This window comes from Amphibalanus amphitrite, unplaced genomic scaffold, assembly GCF_019059575.1.
Source record: "Amphibalanus amphitrite isolate SeventyFive unplaced genomic scaffold, NRLGWU_Aamphi_draft 000141F_arrow, whole genome shotgun sequence".
Taxonomy (NCBI): Eukaryota; Metazoa; Arthropoda; class Thecostraca; order Balanomorpha; family Balanidae; genus Amphibalanus; species Amphibalanus amphitrite.
Window position 1 is genome coordinate 418,816 of NW_024881636.1, and position 18,149 is coordinate 436,964.

The window sequence follows — 18,149 nt, forward strand, 5'->3', positions numbered from 1 at the left end:
AGGTCAACCGCGGCCCCCGGAGACCTCGGAAGAGAGCTTTTCGGTGCCGTTTCCGGCCGCTCGGTCACCCTGTATCCCGCCCCCTGCCAGGCCGTCCCCGTGCTATCGTCTGCCCACCAATCACCCCTAACGACCGTCCAGCGCGCCGGCAACCGGCAATGCCAGAGGCCACCGTGGCGCACAGCGCACTCCTAAATAACCGGCTGGCGCTGCGGCACTGAGCTTCCAGAGCTGAGATCAGACATCCGAAAGCTCCCCGCTACAGCTGGCCTTTGAGCTCACAAGCTGGGCTTTGAGCTGGCGTTCGTAATTGGCGACCAAAGGGCGTTGGTGACGCTGAACGTAGTAGGTAGGGGGCAACCCTGTTAATATCGACTAAATAGACGAACGAGCTCATATACATAAACCACGAGAAAATCATTCATATGAACAACTAGTTAGACATTAGCTGGCGCATGCCTCTGGACGCTGAATCCCACAATAGTTCGTGGAACACATACCTACCCACAAGAACACCGGTCCCCCGAGCACTGAGCAATGAGCACTCCACCCATGGTGCCGACTGTGTTGGAGAGCGGCCGTGAACAGCTCTGTGAGCGGTGTGGTCGACAGATACCACCTGCTCCCGGCGAGTCCCAGAGGTGATCAGACGAGAAATGAGCGCTGTCTGTGTCAGCGACCGTCGTCGGCACGTGATCTATACCGCCGTGCCTCACGGCCCGGTCCGGGGAGGGCGCTGAGCGTCACAGACGGGTCCAGGGAGGGCGCCGCGGCTCACGGCAGCGGGCACGGTCCAGGGAGGGCGTCGAGCGTCACGGACGGTCCCTGGGTGGGCGCCTAGCGTCACAGACGGGTCCAGGGAGGGTGCCGAGCGTCACGGAACACCCCGTGAGACGGACCGAGACCGTGGACTACACCGAGATGGGGCTGCTGCCTGCTGGTTACTTGAGGCGTATGGGGAAGCAATGCTACTTGTTTATTCTAAATCCTATTTCATATTGCCTTTATACTGCATGACGTGCTGTATTATCACGAATGTTAGCACTTGGTCGACCTTTAAGATTCTGTTTTTTAGAAAATACACAATTACAAGCACTACCTACCATATACTTTTAAGCCATGCCTGCTGGCTGCTAGCCATCAATATCTTGTGATATGATAAAGATACCAAGTGACTGAAGATACAGGCCGGATAATAGATAATCTAGTCAATATTCAATCTACAAAACGATAAGCTACCAAACCAACAAATATTTCGCATAATTTTGTCATAACTACCTTTTTGCGTTAGTTTTTGACCAATCCTTTGTACGCATTCGCCATATAGGTGCCGCTACAAATGGGCGGTTGGTCACAAAGAATCACCATTTTGCAAAACTATTCGGCGATCCCGCTTTACAACTCGACATTGAGCGAGCAGTTCAACATTGTGCAAAACAAATCGGCAATGGTCGAAACTATTCGCCATATGCTGAGCTGACTCGCTCAACTCTATGTCATGGCGAAGTGTCAAACTGTTTTGCAGATCGCTCATTTCAGTGTTCAAACAGTTCAATCTGTTTTGCTGAATGGCTGAAATGAAACACACCACGCCGGAATAGTTGTGCTCAATGCCGATTGTCGAAATGGCTCCTCCAACACTTCTGGCAAATGGTTGAATTCAAATGCAAAAAGGCGTAATATTTGCGAGATAAATATATGCAGGTTTCAGGCTCGTGCTACATCACATCATCACTTGGTGAAGGTGGCCGATCATTAGGTTCGCCAGAACTATTCGTGAATAATTTCGAAACATGAATGATTCAAGATACTTTGGGGAAATTCATCTCTGGTGCCGGATAATAAACCCATAGAGCTCTTTAACCTTTAGAAGATCAAAGGGTCCCTAATCTCTCGTCCGTATTGCGCGCTGGCCTGAACCAACAAACACGTCTAATCGAATGCAGATGGAGATACAAATGAATAAAACATTGTACTAAATGAAACACCATGATGAGAAACAAACACTGTTTCATTAATTACATGACATCAAAGCGAGACTATCCTAAAATAGACAAACCAAATTATATCACACAATGCCTTCATTTATGCTGTGCCGTCCCCATAGCTCGCTGATTTGATTCTTTGACACCGTGCATCAACTGATATTCAATAGTGAATTCAATCTCCGGGGGCCGTTTATAATCCGGACGGCCTCCACCGGCTTTCAGTGTGATATGACGTCGTCAAAACGTGCGGCGGCGTATCATTCTGCGGCGCTGTCCGTGCTGATTGACATATGCGGACGATAGTAATTGGATCTCATACACGGCAGAGTACACTGTCGCGCCGTGCAATCATCTCTGGTCCTCACTCTACCACTCCCTCCCTCCCTCTCTCTATCTCTCTTCCTCTCTCTCACAAGCTTTCTTCCACTTTCTGTCTCTCCCTCTCTCTCTCCCTCTCTCTCTCTCTCTCTCTCTCTCTCTCTCTCTCTCTCTCTCTCTCTCCCACTCTGCCTAGTTATGGCTGCGTGGTCGATACCACAGCTCGATCTGTATTATCCCTGCAAACACCACGGACCGATGCCATTACCATTTTATCCTGGTACTGCTAATTGAGTTCCCCTCAAGGGTAGTCAGGGTCATTACACTGCGCTGGCTACCTTAATCTACACCACGAAAGCCAATTGGACAGCATTGGGGAGTAGGTACGGCAGCCACGCCGGCTGGTCACACGAGGCTTAGTGCTCCTCAATAATAGATTCTAGAATCAGAATTGTTCGCAAAAGTCTGCCTCCAGAATGGCAACTTAGCGGCCCCCCGGCTAAGAGGCGTTGGGCGAGGGCAGACAGATGCCGGAGAGAGCGAGGGAGAGGGAGGGAGGGTGGGAGGGAGAGAGATAAGCGGAGCGGGCGGGCTGGGGCGGGAGGCACGAGGGGAGCGCGGGATATAGGACAGTCAGAGACGAGCCAGCGAAGGGGACGGACCATCGGTCATGGTCTCAACAATTTTTTGGCTTCTCTCGTTGTGTGACAATCGGAGTGACAGAGAGACTATGAATAGTGACGGCGAAAGAGGGAGTGGTGGCATGGTACTCAGAAGGGCGGTGCCTTGCGATTCAGCGCAGCGCAGGAGCTGGGAGGCAGAGAACCAACCGCCTGTGACGACTCATGACGCGAGGTTTGTCAGTAGATGCCACTGACTACAGGTAAGCGAAGGGCCGAGTTCGCTGTTGTGTAACTGGCCGGGTGCCGCGACAGCTTGATGGGCGCAGTAACCTGCGCTCTCGAGAGCAGGGATGCTTTTGTGGGCAGACCGCGAAGGCGCCACTTTCCAGCTCTTGGGAGCTTATTGTCATGGCTGTCAGCTGTCGATGTATAATCAGCGTGTAGACAGAATTCGCGCGACTTGCGTTATTGCGGAGTCACGCGCTGTCTAATCTGGATGGTGTTGTCCGACATCTCGTGCTACAAATCGAATAGGCTGGCAATATCGGCTTGGGAGAGACGGTCGTGGACGTTTTTTTTTTCGTTGCTTCGTCAAGAGCTTTGGACGCTTGAAGCGCGCCACCGCGGCAGCTGTGGTCGTGGGAGCGCTCCGTGAGGACCCAGACTGTGGGTTAGCGCTTGCCTTCTGTTCTGTTCTTGTCTCTTGTTGTCACAGTTCGGTGACTGGTTGCCAGCGCGACTGCCGACTGCGGCGGGGGAGCGGGACGGGGTCAGACGTCCCTGTGCATATGGAGTGTGGCAGCGGCTGAGGGGCCTGCTGGTTGGTCTTTGAAGCCTTTGGGGGCTGGTGGGTGCGGTGCGGTACCCTTGGGGGCGAACGCGGTCAGTGACTTGGTGACCTCGGGTGACATTTTCAGGGCTGATATCAGGTTGGCCCGTGACCACCTGCACCCTGGTATCGCTGCGCGCTGCAACGGTGCAGCGGCGCTTAACCCCTGCGCTCCGGCTGAGCGAGCGGAGCCGGGTGGGTGACGTCATCGAAGCACGCCGCACGCAGCCAGATCTAGGCGCCGGGCCAGGGCCCTGTTTACGGCCGCTGCCAGCGCGCGCTATCACACGTGCTAATTGGGTTTCCATGACATCCGTACATCCGTATCTCCAACCCTGCCAAAATGTCGTCACATGTGTGACTTCAGCTCGCAAAATGCGATAGCAGCGTGGTAGCAGCATCGAGTGAAATACCGCTCAAAAACGGGAATGGCCCTCCCTTTGTCCGCGCGGTCCACGGGCCCGCCGGCGCCGCGGCGCGGCGGACCGGGCAGCGGAGACCCAATAAAGTAAACAGCCCGGCCTTATCGGTCACGGTGTCGTATGGCGGCGCCCGGCCGCATGGCTCACAGCTGGGGCATGGGTGACTGTCCGCTGGAGTCATGGGACGGGCAGTGGGACAGGGCCAAGGAGAAAGGAACATGGTGTTTGAGGGAGAGTCGAGGGGGCAGTGACCCTTCCGGAACGGGGTGATCGTGGTGGTCCCAGATGATGTCTTATTGAGTTTTTACAGACCTAAAGCGCGCGCAGCGGCGCGCCGTCGGTTCGCAGGCACACCACGGATACCTATCGGCTGTCGCTGTTCCGGACCACGCGGGCTCTGACGTGCCCGCGTCTTTGCGTGGCTTGACCGCCTTTGCCGGGCGAGGAGCAGCCGCGTGAGCGGTCGAGGGTCAGTTTGACCGAGTGGTGCGGGTCGCTGGTTGTTGGCAGAATGCAATGCGACGCCGCGGACCGATTAGTGGTGTCATCTGGGATTGGACCTTCGGAATTCCGTTTTGTCTAATGTTCATTTCGGGAGATGGTTGAACGAAGGTTACACTGGCTTGGACAGCTTGAACAATCACTTGCTCGGGGGACGAGAAACGCTATTTCTTCTATCCCTGCTTCCTGGTTGATAAGAACGAGCTTAGCCAAGCTTCGGCAGGGTGCGCTGAAGGAGCAGAGCGCCGGTGGCGACCGGGCAAGCGCCGCGGGATGACCGGGGGGGGGGGGAGGGTGGCAGACCGCTACGGGCGCCACTATCGCGGGTCTGACGGGCGGCCGTGGGAGCTCTTGGGAGTTTCCTGCCCTTGAAGGCGACAGTAGCTGTCCTAGCTCTCGAGCTTATTGCCCTTGGGGGCGAGCTTGCTGCCCCTTGGGGGCGAAGGTAGCTGTTACAGCCCTTGGGAGTTAATTGTCTTTGGGGCGACGATGGCTGTACAAGCTCTTGAGGAGCTTATTGCCCTTGGGGGCGACTGAGGCTGCACGGGCTCTTGGGAGCTTATTGCCCGTGGGGGCGACGATGGCTGTTCAAGCTCTTGGGGAGCTAAGGGGCGACGATGGTTGTACGAGCTCTTGGGAGCTTCTTCCTCTTGGGGGCGAGCTTGCTGCCCTTGGGAGCGACGGTAGCCGTACGAGCTCTTGGGAGCTTATTGCCCTTGGGGGCGACGATGGCTGTACAAGCTCTTGGGAGCTTATTGCCCTTGGGGGCGACTTGGGAGCTTATTGCCCTTGGGGGCGACTTGGGAGCTTATTGCTCTTGGGGCGAGCTTGCTGCCCTTGGGGGCGACGGTAGCCGTCCGAGCTCTTGGGAGCTTATTGCCCTTGGGGGCGACGATGGCTGTACAAGCTCCTGGGAGCTTATTGCCTTTGGGGGCGACTGAGGCTGTACAAGCTCTTGGGAGCTTTGCCCTTGAGGCGACGATGGTTGTACAAGCTCTTGGGAGCTTATTGCCCTTGGGGGGACGGTAACCGTACAAGCCTTTGGGTGCTTAATGCCCTTGGGGGCGACGAGCTTGCTGCCCTGGGGGGCGACGGTAGCCGTACGAGCTCTTGGGAGCTTATTGCCCTTGGGGGCGACGATGGCTGTACAAGCTCTTGGGAGCTTGTTGCCCTTCGGGGCGACTGAGGCTACACAAGCTCTTGGGAGCTTTGCCCTTGGGGGCGACGATGGTTGTACAAGCTCTTGGGAGCTTATTGCCCTTGGGGGCGACGGTAACCGTACGAGCCTTCGGGTGCTTATTGCCCTTGGGGGCGACGATGGCTGTACGAGCTCTTGGGAGCTTATTTTTCCTTGGAGGCGGGCTTTCTGCCCTTGAGGCGACAGTAGCTGTACGAGCTCTTGGGAGCTTATTGCCCTTGGGGTGACGATGGCTGCACGAGCGCTTGGGAGCTCATCGCCCCTGTGGGCGAGCTTGCTGCCCCTGGGGTGACGGTAGCTCTTGGAAGGTTCTTGCCCTTGGGGGCGACGTTGGCTGTACGGGCTGTTAGGAGCTTTTTGCTCTTAGGGGCGAGCTTGCGGCCCTCGAAGGCGACAGTAGCCGTATGAGCTCTTAGGAGCTCACTGCCCTTGGGGGCGACGATGGATGACTGTATGAGCTCTAGGAAGCTTATTGCCCTTGGGGGCGAGCTTGATGCCTGCCCTCGAAGGCTTCAGCACACGTCCGAGCTCTTGAAGCTTGCCTTTGAGGGCGACGACGGCCGTTCGAGCTCTTGGGAGCTTATTGCCCTGGGAGCGAGCTTGCTGCCCTTGGGGGCGACGGTCGCTGTACGAGCTCATGTGAGCTTTGCCCTCGGGGTGACGATGGCCGCGCAAGCTTTTGGGAACTTTGGCCTTGGGGCGACGATGGCTGTACGAGCTCTTGGGAGCTTATTGCCCTTGGGGGAGAGCTTTCTGCCCTTGGGGGCGACGGTGGCTGTACGTGTTCTTGGTAGCTTAGCGCTTGCTGCCCTTGGGGGTGACGGTAGCCCTATTGCCCTTGGGGGCGACTGAGGCGGTACGAGCTCTTGGGAGCTTATTGCACCTAGTGGCGACGACGGCTGCATGAGCTCTTGGGAGCTTATTGCCCTTGGGGCGAGCTTGCTCCCCTTTGGGGCGACGGTAGCTGTACGAGCTTTTGGGAGCTTATTGCCCTTGGGGCGACCGAAGCTGTACGAGCTCTTGGGAGCTTTGCCTGTGGGACCGACGGCAGCCCTACGAGCTTGGAAGCTTATTGCCCTTAGGCGCAGCTACTGGGTGCGGCACTGTCGGGAGCCCCCTGGCGCTCGCCGGACGCCGCCGCGCCTGACCCTCAAGGAGCGACACCCAAGGCCGTACTGGGTAGCCGGGAGCGGCCCGGTTCTCTTCCCAGATCTGTGTGCTTTTCGCCTTGGGCGGGAGTAAGAGGTCCGGTTATCTTACCCGATGTTTGCTGTTCGCCCTGTTCTCTCTGCCCGCCGCGTGTCCGCGCCCGCTGCGCCGCAACCGCCCGGCGCGGGGAGGGGCACGCGATATGGGCCGAAGGTCCACCGCGCGGCCAACGCGCGGGTCCCGGTCTAATTACTGGATCGGAGGATGCGCCGCGGGGCGGCGTCCACCCAGCTGCGCGCCCCCCATCCCTGGTGGGGGAGGGGGAGGGCGCGGTGACAGGGCGGGCGCTTGGCCGGCTCGAGTGGCGCGGCGGCACACACAGGGGCGCTCGCCACCCCCCTCCCTCGTCACTCGCAGGGGGGGGGGGGGGGGGGTAGGCGCGAACGGCTCGGCCATCTGCGGGCAGTGTGCGACGGTTCGCACGTGTCGCGGCGGTGCGGGGACCGGCACTGGATCGACGAGGAGGGCGTAACGCGCTGCCTTTTTCGGCGGGCTGCGTGCCAGCAATTCTTTCGTTTCACAACCGGGCCGCGGGCCGCGGCGGGTGTGAGCTCCGGATGTGTGGACGCGCCAGAGCGACCCGTCCGACTATCTGTATCTGCCGGCGACCTATACGGTCATCTGACCGGTGCGGGCGTTTGGGGCTGTGCAAGCTCTGGAGAGCTTATTGCCCTTGGGGGCAGACCGCGTGGGTGCTACTGTCGGGAGCCTGGGGGAGAATGACGGGGGCTTTCGAGCTCTTGGAAGATCTAATTGACGGTGCGAGGGCAGGCTGCATGTGCGCTACTGTCCAGAGCTCTTGGGAGCATGACGGGTGGCCGTGCGAGCTCTTGGGAGATCATAGTTGGCGGTGCGAGCTCTTGGGAGCTTATAGCCCTTGGGGGCACACCGTTAGTGACTCTACTGTCGAGAGCTCTGGGGGCATGTCAGGTGGCTGTGCGAGCTTTGGGTGCTCTTGCCCTGGGACATACCGTTTTGGGCGCTGAAGTTGAGAGCTCCTGGGAGCCTGACGAAGGGAGCTGCGCGAGCTATTGGGTACTACTGCCCTTGGTGCAGACCGCCAAGGCCACTGTTGTCGAGAGTTCTTGGGAGCCTGACCGGTGGCCGGGCGAGCTATTTGGAGCTTCTTGCCCTGGGGGCTAGCAGCTACGATAGTTTTCTGTCGCGACCTCCAGGAAGCATGACGGGTTACTGTGCGAGCTCTCGGGAGCTCATTGCCCTTGGGGGCAGACCGCTATGGGTGCTACTGTAGAGAGCTATTGGGAGCCTGAAGGATGGCTGCGCGAGCTCGCGAGAGCTTCTTGCCCTTGGGGGCAGACCGCTATGGGTGCCAATGTCTAGAGCTCGTTGGAGCCGGACGGGTGGCTGCGCAAACTCTTCAGAGCTATTGCTCTTGGGGGCAGACCGCATAGGCGCTACTGTTGGAAGCTTTAGGAGCACAAGCGACTGCTCGAGCCGGCGGGAGCCTATTGTCCTTGGGAGCAGACGGATACGGGTGTTACTGTCGCGAGCTCTTGGGAGCCGACGGATGGCCGTGCGAGCTCTTGGGAGCTTATTGCTCTCGGGGGAAGCCTCTATGGGGTTCGTGTCGAGAGCTCCTGGGAGCTTACAGTTGGCTGTGCGAGCTCTTAGGAGCCTCTTGCCGTTGGGGGCAGACCGCTAAGAGTGTTCACAGCGGGAGCTCTATTGAGCATGACGGGTAACCGTGCGAGCTCTCGGGAGCTTATTGCTCTAAGGTTGCTGACGAGAGCTCTTGGGAGCTTACAGTTGGCGATGCGAGCTCCGAGCTCTTGAGAGCATCTTGCCCTGGGGGCAGACCGCTACGTATGTTTCATGCCACGAGCTCTAGGGAGCGCAAGAGAGCATCACGGATGGCTGCGATTTGCGAGAGCTCTTAGGAGCTTAAAGTTGGCTAAACAAGCTCTCGGGAGCTTTCTGCCTTTAAGGACAGGTCGCTTCGGGTGTTTTCCCCTGCGCGAGCTCTAGGGAACATGACGGGTGGCCGTGGCAGCTCTCGGGAGCTCTCCACTTGACTGCGCGAGCTCTTGGGAGCTTAATGCCCTCGGGCAGACCGCTACGGGCGTTTCCTGGCGCAGCTCAAGGGAGTATGATAGGTGGCCGTAGGGCTCAATTGGGAACTTGCAGTTGGCTGGTTAAGCTTTTGGGAGTTCCTTGCCCCGGGGGCAGACTGCTACGGGGGTTTTCCCGTCGCGAGCTCAAGGGAGCATGGCGAGTGGCTGTGCGCTCTTGGGAGCTTACAGTGGGCTGGACCAGCTCTCGGGTTCCTGCCCTTGGGGGCAGACCGCTCCGGATGGTTCCGGTCCCGATCTCTAGGGAACACTACGAGTGGCTGTGGAAGCTCTTAGGAGCTTACAATTAGCTACGTGGCCTATTGTTTGGCGGGGTTTGGCGGGTGGTTCCAGGAGCAGGAACTGCCACCAGTGGGCGATCGGCCTTTACTCAGCCAACAGAGTGTCTAGATCACGGAGGCGTCAGGCATGAGCCCAATGGCAACTTAGCGGCCCCCCGGCTAAGAGGCGTTGGGCGAGGGCAGACAGATGCCGGAGAGAGCGAGGGAGAGGGAGGGAGGGTGGGAGGGAGAGAGATAAGCGGAGCGGGCGGGCTGGGGCGGGAGGCACGAGGGGAGCGCGGGATATAGGACAGTCAGAGACGAGCCAGCGAAGGGGACGGACCATCGGTCATGGTCTCAACAATTTTTTTTTTGTTCTTCTTTGTTTTTTTTTCCTGTCGTGACCCCACTGTGGCGGGTGGTTCCAGGAGCAGGAACTGCCACCAGTGGGCGATCGGCCTTTACTCAGCCAACTTTTTGCGTTGTTCGATGGCCAATCGTCATAACCATTTCGGCATCAGTTTGGACAAGCGTCATTCAGAATAACCCATCGGTGATGTGCATCACTGTTTGACGGTCGGCAAAACAGGCTGGACTCCATTTAACCATTCTGCATAACTCTTTGTCATTGAGCACAATGTTCGTCATAGGCAAAACACTTTGTCAGATTGTCATAATGCTTCGACATTTCACAAAATGGTTAGTCGATGTGCAAAATTCATCGGCACTGTGCGTAAAAAATGACTGTTGATTTAAAACTTTCGTCAATGATCAAAATGTCAATGATGTAGTGCTTATCTAGCCATATTCAATGTTTAACGTTAATCACGCATTCAGGGATGAGGCTTATGACAGTTCCAGCGCAATTTGCAACCAATTAACCATTGGATTCCGAAAAAAGGCAGATATGCAATAGCTACGAGGAGACTACCGGCGCAATACCGAGTAGGGTTGTAGACGGTCGAGCGTCGGACTCCTAAGCGATTCGATACAAACTACGAAGTCGGCCGTCATTATCGCGTCACTGCCCGTGCGATGTCATGGGACAACGCCTCGGGCGGCCGCGCCGGTCGGACTCGCGAGGGAATGGCTGACAGATGGCAAGCCGGGCCCTGCCGGCCGGACACCTTGGTTTTTGGGGCGGGGCTGACTTATCCAGCCTGTTGCCTGTTCCTTGGTGTTTCAGGCGGGGTTAACTTATCCAGCATGTTGCTCTGTTGCCTGTCCATTTTTCAATCAGCCGATAACATGTCAGCTGCGTCCATCTACATTGTAGGTACCTATGGCGCTCATGAACGCTACCGATTTTTATGTGGATCAATGGTCTACGAGTTTCGCCACCTATGCCTCGCACTGCACTGTATAAACGTGGTCATATTTATACTTCTCTGTAAAGGGGCGATCTGTTTTTAGTTTTGACGAAATGTTATGAGGAATGCCGAAATTAGCATGGGGATGCTTTGGTGAACGACGAAGGAATATTAACGAATGACGAAGCATGTATCCAAATCGTCAAAGGTTTTGCCGGAACTCAATCAGTTATGGCGAATAGCGAAGGTAATACCAACTGACGAACTGTGGAGTGGGATCAGCATTCCGTTTTGCCCATATGCTGAAGGTTTTGCCGGAATGCCTCTCACTGGCGCCACCTATGTGCTGATCGGACGAATGGGTTTTGCTGATTGGCCATCGAACAACGCAAAAAGGTGTAGAGGGGCAAATTGATGTTAGTAGAGAGAAGAAGACATGAACACCGCATTTGCCATATTCAGTGGGTGCCCAGCCGCCATTAGGCACCCCCGCCTCCATCAGTATGTGCGGCGGCGTGTCTGCTGCAGCCCCCAGATATGTGACTGTGGGATCCGGGAGGTCGCCGAGGGTTTATGGGCATTCAGTCGGCCATCCGCCGCGTCACCGCACCCAATAGCGGTCCGTTAGCAGTCGTCCGATGAGCTGTGGATGCCATTCAGCCGGGACGTGACTGCCCGAGCCGCTCAGCGCAGCATGCGGATATTTTTATTGGCATTCATGGTGGCTGGATGTGGTCCATTATGCCAGCCTGTTTATTCTGGTTATTCGTTTCGGTCGCTGTCGGATGTGTTATTCAGTGCTGCTGCGGTCATGTCATTAACAGGAAACCAATAGCGGCATCCAGACTAATCCTAATTAGGGAGGGATCGGAAGAAGGTCAATGGCTGATCGGGATCAGAGATCACAGAGCGCAAATAATACAACGAGCGGTATTCAAGTAAACTTAGAATACATGACGCGTAGAAAAATTGACGGCTTGATTAATGCATGAAGTAAAGTACATGCCTGCATATCTCGGAAAATTAAGCAGTTCACCAATGCAGTAGGCCACTCGCTAATCCTTGATAAGCGGTTAGGTGTATGTGAGTGGCAGCTGAGGCGTTGGCAGTAGTAGCGGTGGTGATGTCGACTCCCCCCCCCCCACCCCCTCCACAGTCCGTACTCACCATCAGGTTGGGCGGCGTGGTGAGTCCGGCGCGTTTCAGCTCGCTGCGGACGGCGCCGGCCACCACCGACAGCAGGATCTCCTGAACAGACTGGTGGGTGACCTCCTTCACCTGGCTCACCTGCTCCCAGCTCAGGCCGCCCAGGCACACGTCTGTCCTGGAGGCGCCCGCCGCCCCCGCCCCCGCCGCGGCCGGGCGGCAGCCCAGCAGCCACTGCGCGGCGGTCACCGGAGCCACGAACAGCGCGCGCACACAGTTGAGCGAGTAGGTGACGCTGCCGAAGGTGGCGCGCGGCGGCACCGGCCCGGTGGCCGGCTCCGAGAGCAGGTGGCACAGGGCGCGCAGCAGACCCATGCCGTCCGACACGACACAGTGCACCCGCACCAGGAGGCCGGTGCGGCGCGGCGGACCGGCCACCGTCACGGCCACCGCCTGCCAGGGCGGCCGGTCCAGCGGCAGGCCGCGCGCCGCCTCTGCGCCCACAAACTCGGCCAGTTCGCCCTCCCCGTCCAGCTGTGGACCGGACACGATGTGCTGCTCGACACAGAACCGGTCGTCGGCCAGCCAGGCGCTGCCGGTGGCGAACGAGACGACGCGCTGCGAGAGGCGCGCCAGGCTCGGGTGCTGCAGGTGGGCGGCCACCACGCGGCGCACCGCCTCCAGCTGGAACTGGTCGTCGAACATGAGCAGCGCCTGGTGGACGGGCGGCGGCGCGGCCGAGTCCGGCTCGACCATCTGCAGCCACTGGGCATCGTGCGGCGACACCAGGTTGGCCATCACTTCGAGGCGGCGCTTCAGCGGCAGGCGGCGCAGTGAGGAGGCGCAGAGCACGCTGACGCGCCGGCCGGCCGCCGCCAGCGGGTAGAGCACCAGTAGTACCAGCGTCAGACAGATGCCCAGCGTCAGGCTGAGCGCCACCACCAGGAACGAGCCGACGAACGAGCAGAGGATGCCCTCGTCCAGCGGGTGCACCAGCCGGCCGACCTTGGCGTCCTTCAGGCCCGGGAACGGCGCCGGCACCGGCCCGGCGGCGGCGGAGTCTGAGCCGGCGGTGGCGGGAGCGGTCCGCGCAGGCTCCACTGGTGAGATTCCCAGGCTGTTTGCTGAGTGGTCTGTGGTCGATTCGGCGGGAGGGCGAGGCTCAGATGAGGTGGTGTTGGGCCGGCCGGCTGCAGCCGCGGACATCTCTGCCCTGAAACGGCCACAGACGCGCTTTCAAATTCAGAGCTCACCTAAAGCCGACCAAACACGAGCGCTGTCAGAGGCTGCCCAAGACAGTCACTACTACACTGTAAGGGCTCACCCAAAACAGTCACATAAGCATAAGCTGTTACAGATCATCTAAAAACGGCCAAATAAGCTTTCACAGTGGTGATGACTGATGCGCGCAAACGGCGATGCGCGCATGACTGTTCAAGTGCGCCCTAAAACGACCGCCTAGAACAAGGTCACTAGTAAGGCGGTGACGATCTGGCCAATTGCTCGTTAGCTGCTCAGCAGGGCCAATAGAGAGGCTACGGGGCGCGCCAGTCGACTGTTTGCTATCGCACAGCCAACTCTGTAGCACGGGCGCCGAAAATCCCCCAGTTCCTTATGAAGTGTTTACAGGCCAGCTCGCTGGCGCTGAGCCTACATAATAAGGCGCCGAGAGAGCGCTACATTATTTCGCATGTGAATTAGAAGTCCAGATGTCTTCGTCTGTCTTCGCTCCCTCGGTAAACAAAACGGGGTCCTCCAGGCAACAGATTCTGAACTAAAGGCAACTTCTCGAGGTTGTTAAAAAATGCATGCATTGCAATTAGCAGATGACAAATGACAGATTACATACCAGCTTGGTACTGCAGCTCAGGAAAGCACATCAATACTTTTAAAGTAATGTCGGTCGGTACTCGGTAGATATGGTGCTTAAACAGCATTGTAACAGCACTGTGTGCTATGTAGAGTGTAGACTGTGGTGCTTTTATAAACGTGATTGGTAAAAAGGGTTTTAGTTTCATGTCGTACTTATTATCACCATTCAGCGACATATTATCGAGATCATTTCTACTAACATACTAGCATAGTAACAACACTTTGTATATCAAAAGCCAGTTTTGTGTTTCGCAATGCAAGGGAGGAAGCAACTGCACTGCACTTGTATCGTATTGCAACCATCAGGGAGATGTATCAGATAGCAGCCACTCACGTGGCCTGTTCGTCCGTGTTTCAATCATGCTTCCTGGCGGCGTCAGCGCAGTGCCGGCTATTCCTCTGTGCGGGATGTACGTCACCACAGCGCGGCCTACGTCAGCCACTAACCCCTATTTGCCCGGACAGCGCCTGCGTTGCGTGAGAGCGGCGTTGCGTCCGGGGTTGATTGGATTAGTGTCCGGTGCCACCCGTCAGTAATGGATGTACCGAGAATCGTCCCACACGCACCGGCGTGGAGAGAAGGGTCAGCCGGGTTCAACACAGCGCTGCAGAGCTCACGGTGACGGCGGCAGGTCGAAAGGTCATCAGGGATGTTAGATGAGGTTACAGTGGCGAAAAGTTAAAATGAGCGTCGAAATGTCAGAGACTCACAAAAATCAAAAGAAGAATTTGCAGCACTAATAATTTTGCAACAGTTAATAGCAACATCCTCATTGCACATGAAATAGTTGAACTTTTGATCGCCTCATAAAGAGCCAACAATTGTTGGACTGAACATAAAATTAACAGAAAATGAGCTCCGCCTGATTATGCCGACAGTAAATGCCAATTATTACTATTTGCGTTTGATCAGCAGTAATTGGTCGAAACTGAATAATGCTGATAAAACATTGGGTTGATCCTAATGCACGGAAACATTATTACCAGTAAAACGCCTTTTGGGCGAAGAACGAGCGAGCGAGATAGTGAGCCCTGCACGTGCGCAAGGGCGAGAGGGTACTTCCAACGGGCTTGTGCAAAGCACCCTTCTAACCGGTCGCTAGCGGTGTGCCAAATTTGAACGCAATCGGCCCAGCCGTTCCTGAGATCTGGAAGCGGCATTCTGCACGTGCGCACGTGCAAAAGGGGTCCAAACCGACTTTTGCACGGCACCCTACTAAATGGTCCCCAACTGTGTACCAAATTTGAGCGCAATCGGCCCAGCCGTTCTCGAGATCTGGGAGCGCCCCCTGCACGTGCGCACGTGCAGTAGCACCCTAACCGCAACACATGGGAATGCATTGCCTGGTGGGTGCCTACCTGTAGGTATGCCAAGTTTCAGCGAAATCGCCCCAGTAATTACCGAGTTATTGAAATGGGAACAAATTTGGCACCTCTTCTTTTTGCATTTTGCACGTGCAGTGGGGGTCCCTCACATAGATCAAGAATATCCGACCTTTGGTAGAAGGGATGCAGATACCCTACAAAAATTACCGCAAGACAATCGCCCAAGCGGCTGCTGAGATATGGGCCTCTCAAAATCACTACTTTTGCAAAACAGCTTGAACACCCTTGACTTTTCACGTGGCACGTGCCACGACGGTCACTGAGATGTATCAAAAGTAGTCAATTACGGGGTAGAAGGAATGGGGCTACCCAGCAAAAAAGACCGCAGGCCAATCGGTCCAGCGGCTGCTGAGATATAAGCCTCTCAAAAGCGTTACAGGCCGGGCCGGGCCGGGTCGGGCCGGGCCGGGCCGGGCCGCTCATACTGAGATTTTTCCGTTATATTGAAAAGACTCACTTCGCTCGCTGCGCTCGCTCGCTCGTAATTATTACCAGTAAAACGCCTTTTGGGCGAAGGACGAGCGAGCGAGATAGTGAGCCCTGCACGTGCGGAAGGGCGAGAGGGTACTTCCAACGGATTTGTGTAAAGCACCCTTCTAACCGGTCGCTAGCGGTGTACCAAATTTGAACGCAATCGGCCCAGCCGTTCCTGAGATTTGGAAGCGGCATTCTGCACGTGCGCACGTGCAAACGGGGTTTAAACTGACTTTTGCACGGCACCCTCCTAACCGGTCCCCAACCGTGTACCAAATTTGAGCGCAATCGGCCCAGCCGTTCTCGAGATCTGGAAGCGCCCCCTGCACGTGCGCACGTGCAGTAGCACCCTAACCGCAACACATGGGAATGCATTGCCTGGTGGGTGCCTACCTGTATGCCAAGTTTCAGCGAAATCGCCCCAGTAATTACAGAGTTATTGAAATGGGAACAAATTTGACACCTCTTATTGTTGTATTTTGCACGTGCACTGGGGGTCACTCACATAGATCAAGAGTATTCAACCTTTGGTAGAAGGGATGCAGCTACCGTATAAAAATTACCGCAAGACAATCGCTCAAGCCGCTGCTGAGATATGGGCCTCTCAAAATCACTACTTTCGCAAAACTGCTTGAACACCCTTGACTTTTCACGTGGCACGTGCCACGACGGTCACTGAGATGTATCAAAAGTAGTCAATTACGGGGTAGAAGGGATGTGGCTACCCAGCAAAAAAGACCGCAGGGCAATCGGTCCAGCGGTTCCTGAGATATAAGCCTCTCAAAAGCGTTACAGGCCGGGCCGGGCCGGGCCGCTCATACTGAGATTTTTCCCTTATATTGAAAAGACTTCGCTTCGCTCGCTGCGCTCGCTCGCTCGTAATAACCAGGCTGTTGCTCATTTCATTGCTAAATGTTTGGCGTTCCCGGTGCTTTATTCCTATTGAAGCACTCATTACCTACGGCGAAACGGTTCTGCAATCTGCATCCAGTGAAGGCGCATTTAACCATGAAGCGAATTAGGCTCGTATGTTATGCGCTTTCCGTCCCCTGCAGCTTTGATGACACATTTCCGTACTGATAGGCTTGCAGACCGGGGCGGCACAGACACACACACACACAGACACACACACATTTGGAGCGCACGGGGCGCCGGTGGAACAACAAACCGGCCCGGGCCGTCCATCCGGCGCTGCCGCGGGCACCAGACCACACACCCTGCGGTGCGTCAGACCGCCACTGCGGACGATGTCTGCGGTCTGGCTGCAGACCCGCACGACGAGCCATTTATTTCCACAGGGAACGCAGGCTGTATTCGGGGACAGAACTGTCGATTTGGCGGCGAAACTAAAGGCGACGACAAATGGCTTATTCTGTCCAAAATTAAAACACTTTAAACGAATGCCAGATGTTATTGCGTCCGTTCTTATTTGTCGCAAATTAAATTGCAAGAGCATATCCAATTTACACGAGTTTATCGAGTTACCTTGCAATCAGGAAGTTGATGCGGGTTCGAACTGGAGAGCACAAGTTCTTGGAAGCTTTAGAGATCAAAGAGTGTTCGTTGAACAGGTTGAACATATCCAACAAACTGGAAAGCCGGCAAGCCTGACACACGAGTCCACTGACGCGACCCAGTCACGGAGAACTCGCTAAACTTATCCTGTTGCCGTGGTCCCAGACGCAGCAACAATGGAACAGAGTCGGAGACAACTGACGAACCTGGCTGCGGTGATTCTGACCCCTGTAGTCGGAGGTCGGGGCTAATTCCAGCCGTATTGATCGGTCATTTTAAAGAGACCACTCACGCCGACAGTGGCGGTACATTGCGACAAGTCTACTTCTAAAAAATGAGACACTAAACCCTACCGGTAACTTGATCGCCACTACAGTCTGTACTTCTCGGCAATCAGCCTAAGTTCTGCTTGTTGATACGACTTCCTGGGTTTGTTGAGTTTCTCAATTGAGGGTTCTTCGCTTCGAAACTTTAGCTGTCAAGACTTCAAGTAGTAGCTGCATGCACTTACATTGAACAGTCGGTAGTGTTATAATACGCGTACCTATTAAATGATTGAAAATACATATACATTTCACCGACCGTCGCTGCGTCGTTGGGCTCTAGCCCGCCCGTGACCCGCAATGCATTGGTGTACTGCGGGCCAGCCTACGTGCCAGGCGGTAACGGGAACCGCGACGCTGAACGAGAGCAGTAAACCCTGCCAGTGCCCGTGTTGTGTTGTGTGGAAACCAACCACAGGCGGCGGAACGGGGAGGGCACCAGGGCACCGCGCCTCCCCATTGATTTTGGCATTTTATCATTAGCCCTATAGGCGTTGCATGGAAAGAATCGGACAAAAAGTCGACAGAGCCGACTTTTGGTCGGCTCCTTAATTGAGAGGTTTAGCATGATCATTCTTTATTTAGCACACCGGTGAATGTATGTTTTATTGGTTAGTTTCGCTATGGTCAAAACCGTCAAAACAAAGTAAGAGAAGGGCAATGGTCTATGTAGTATATGCGATAT

At 56.0% G+C, this 18,149-nt stretch overlaps 1 protein-coding gene across 1 annotated transcript in view; it reads right to left on the bottom strand.

Moving 5' to 3' along the window:
- The window catches only part of LOC122382508, a 102,337-nt gene that overhangs the window by 68,440 nt on the left and 15,748 nt on the right, over window positions 1-18,149 (bottom strand). Inside the window, exon 2 of the mRNA XM_043367915.1 lies at window positions 11,916-13,107. Within this exon, the coding sequence (XP_043223850.1) occupies window positions 11,916-13,100 (1,185 nt within the window). The 5' untranslated portion in view covers window positions 13,101-13,107. The remainder of the gene's footprint in view (window positions 1-11,915; window positions 13,108-18,149) is intronic.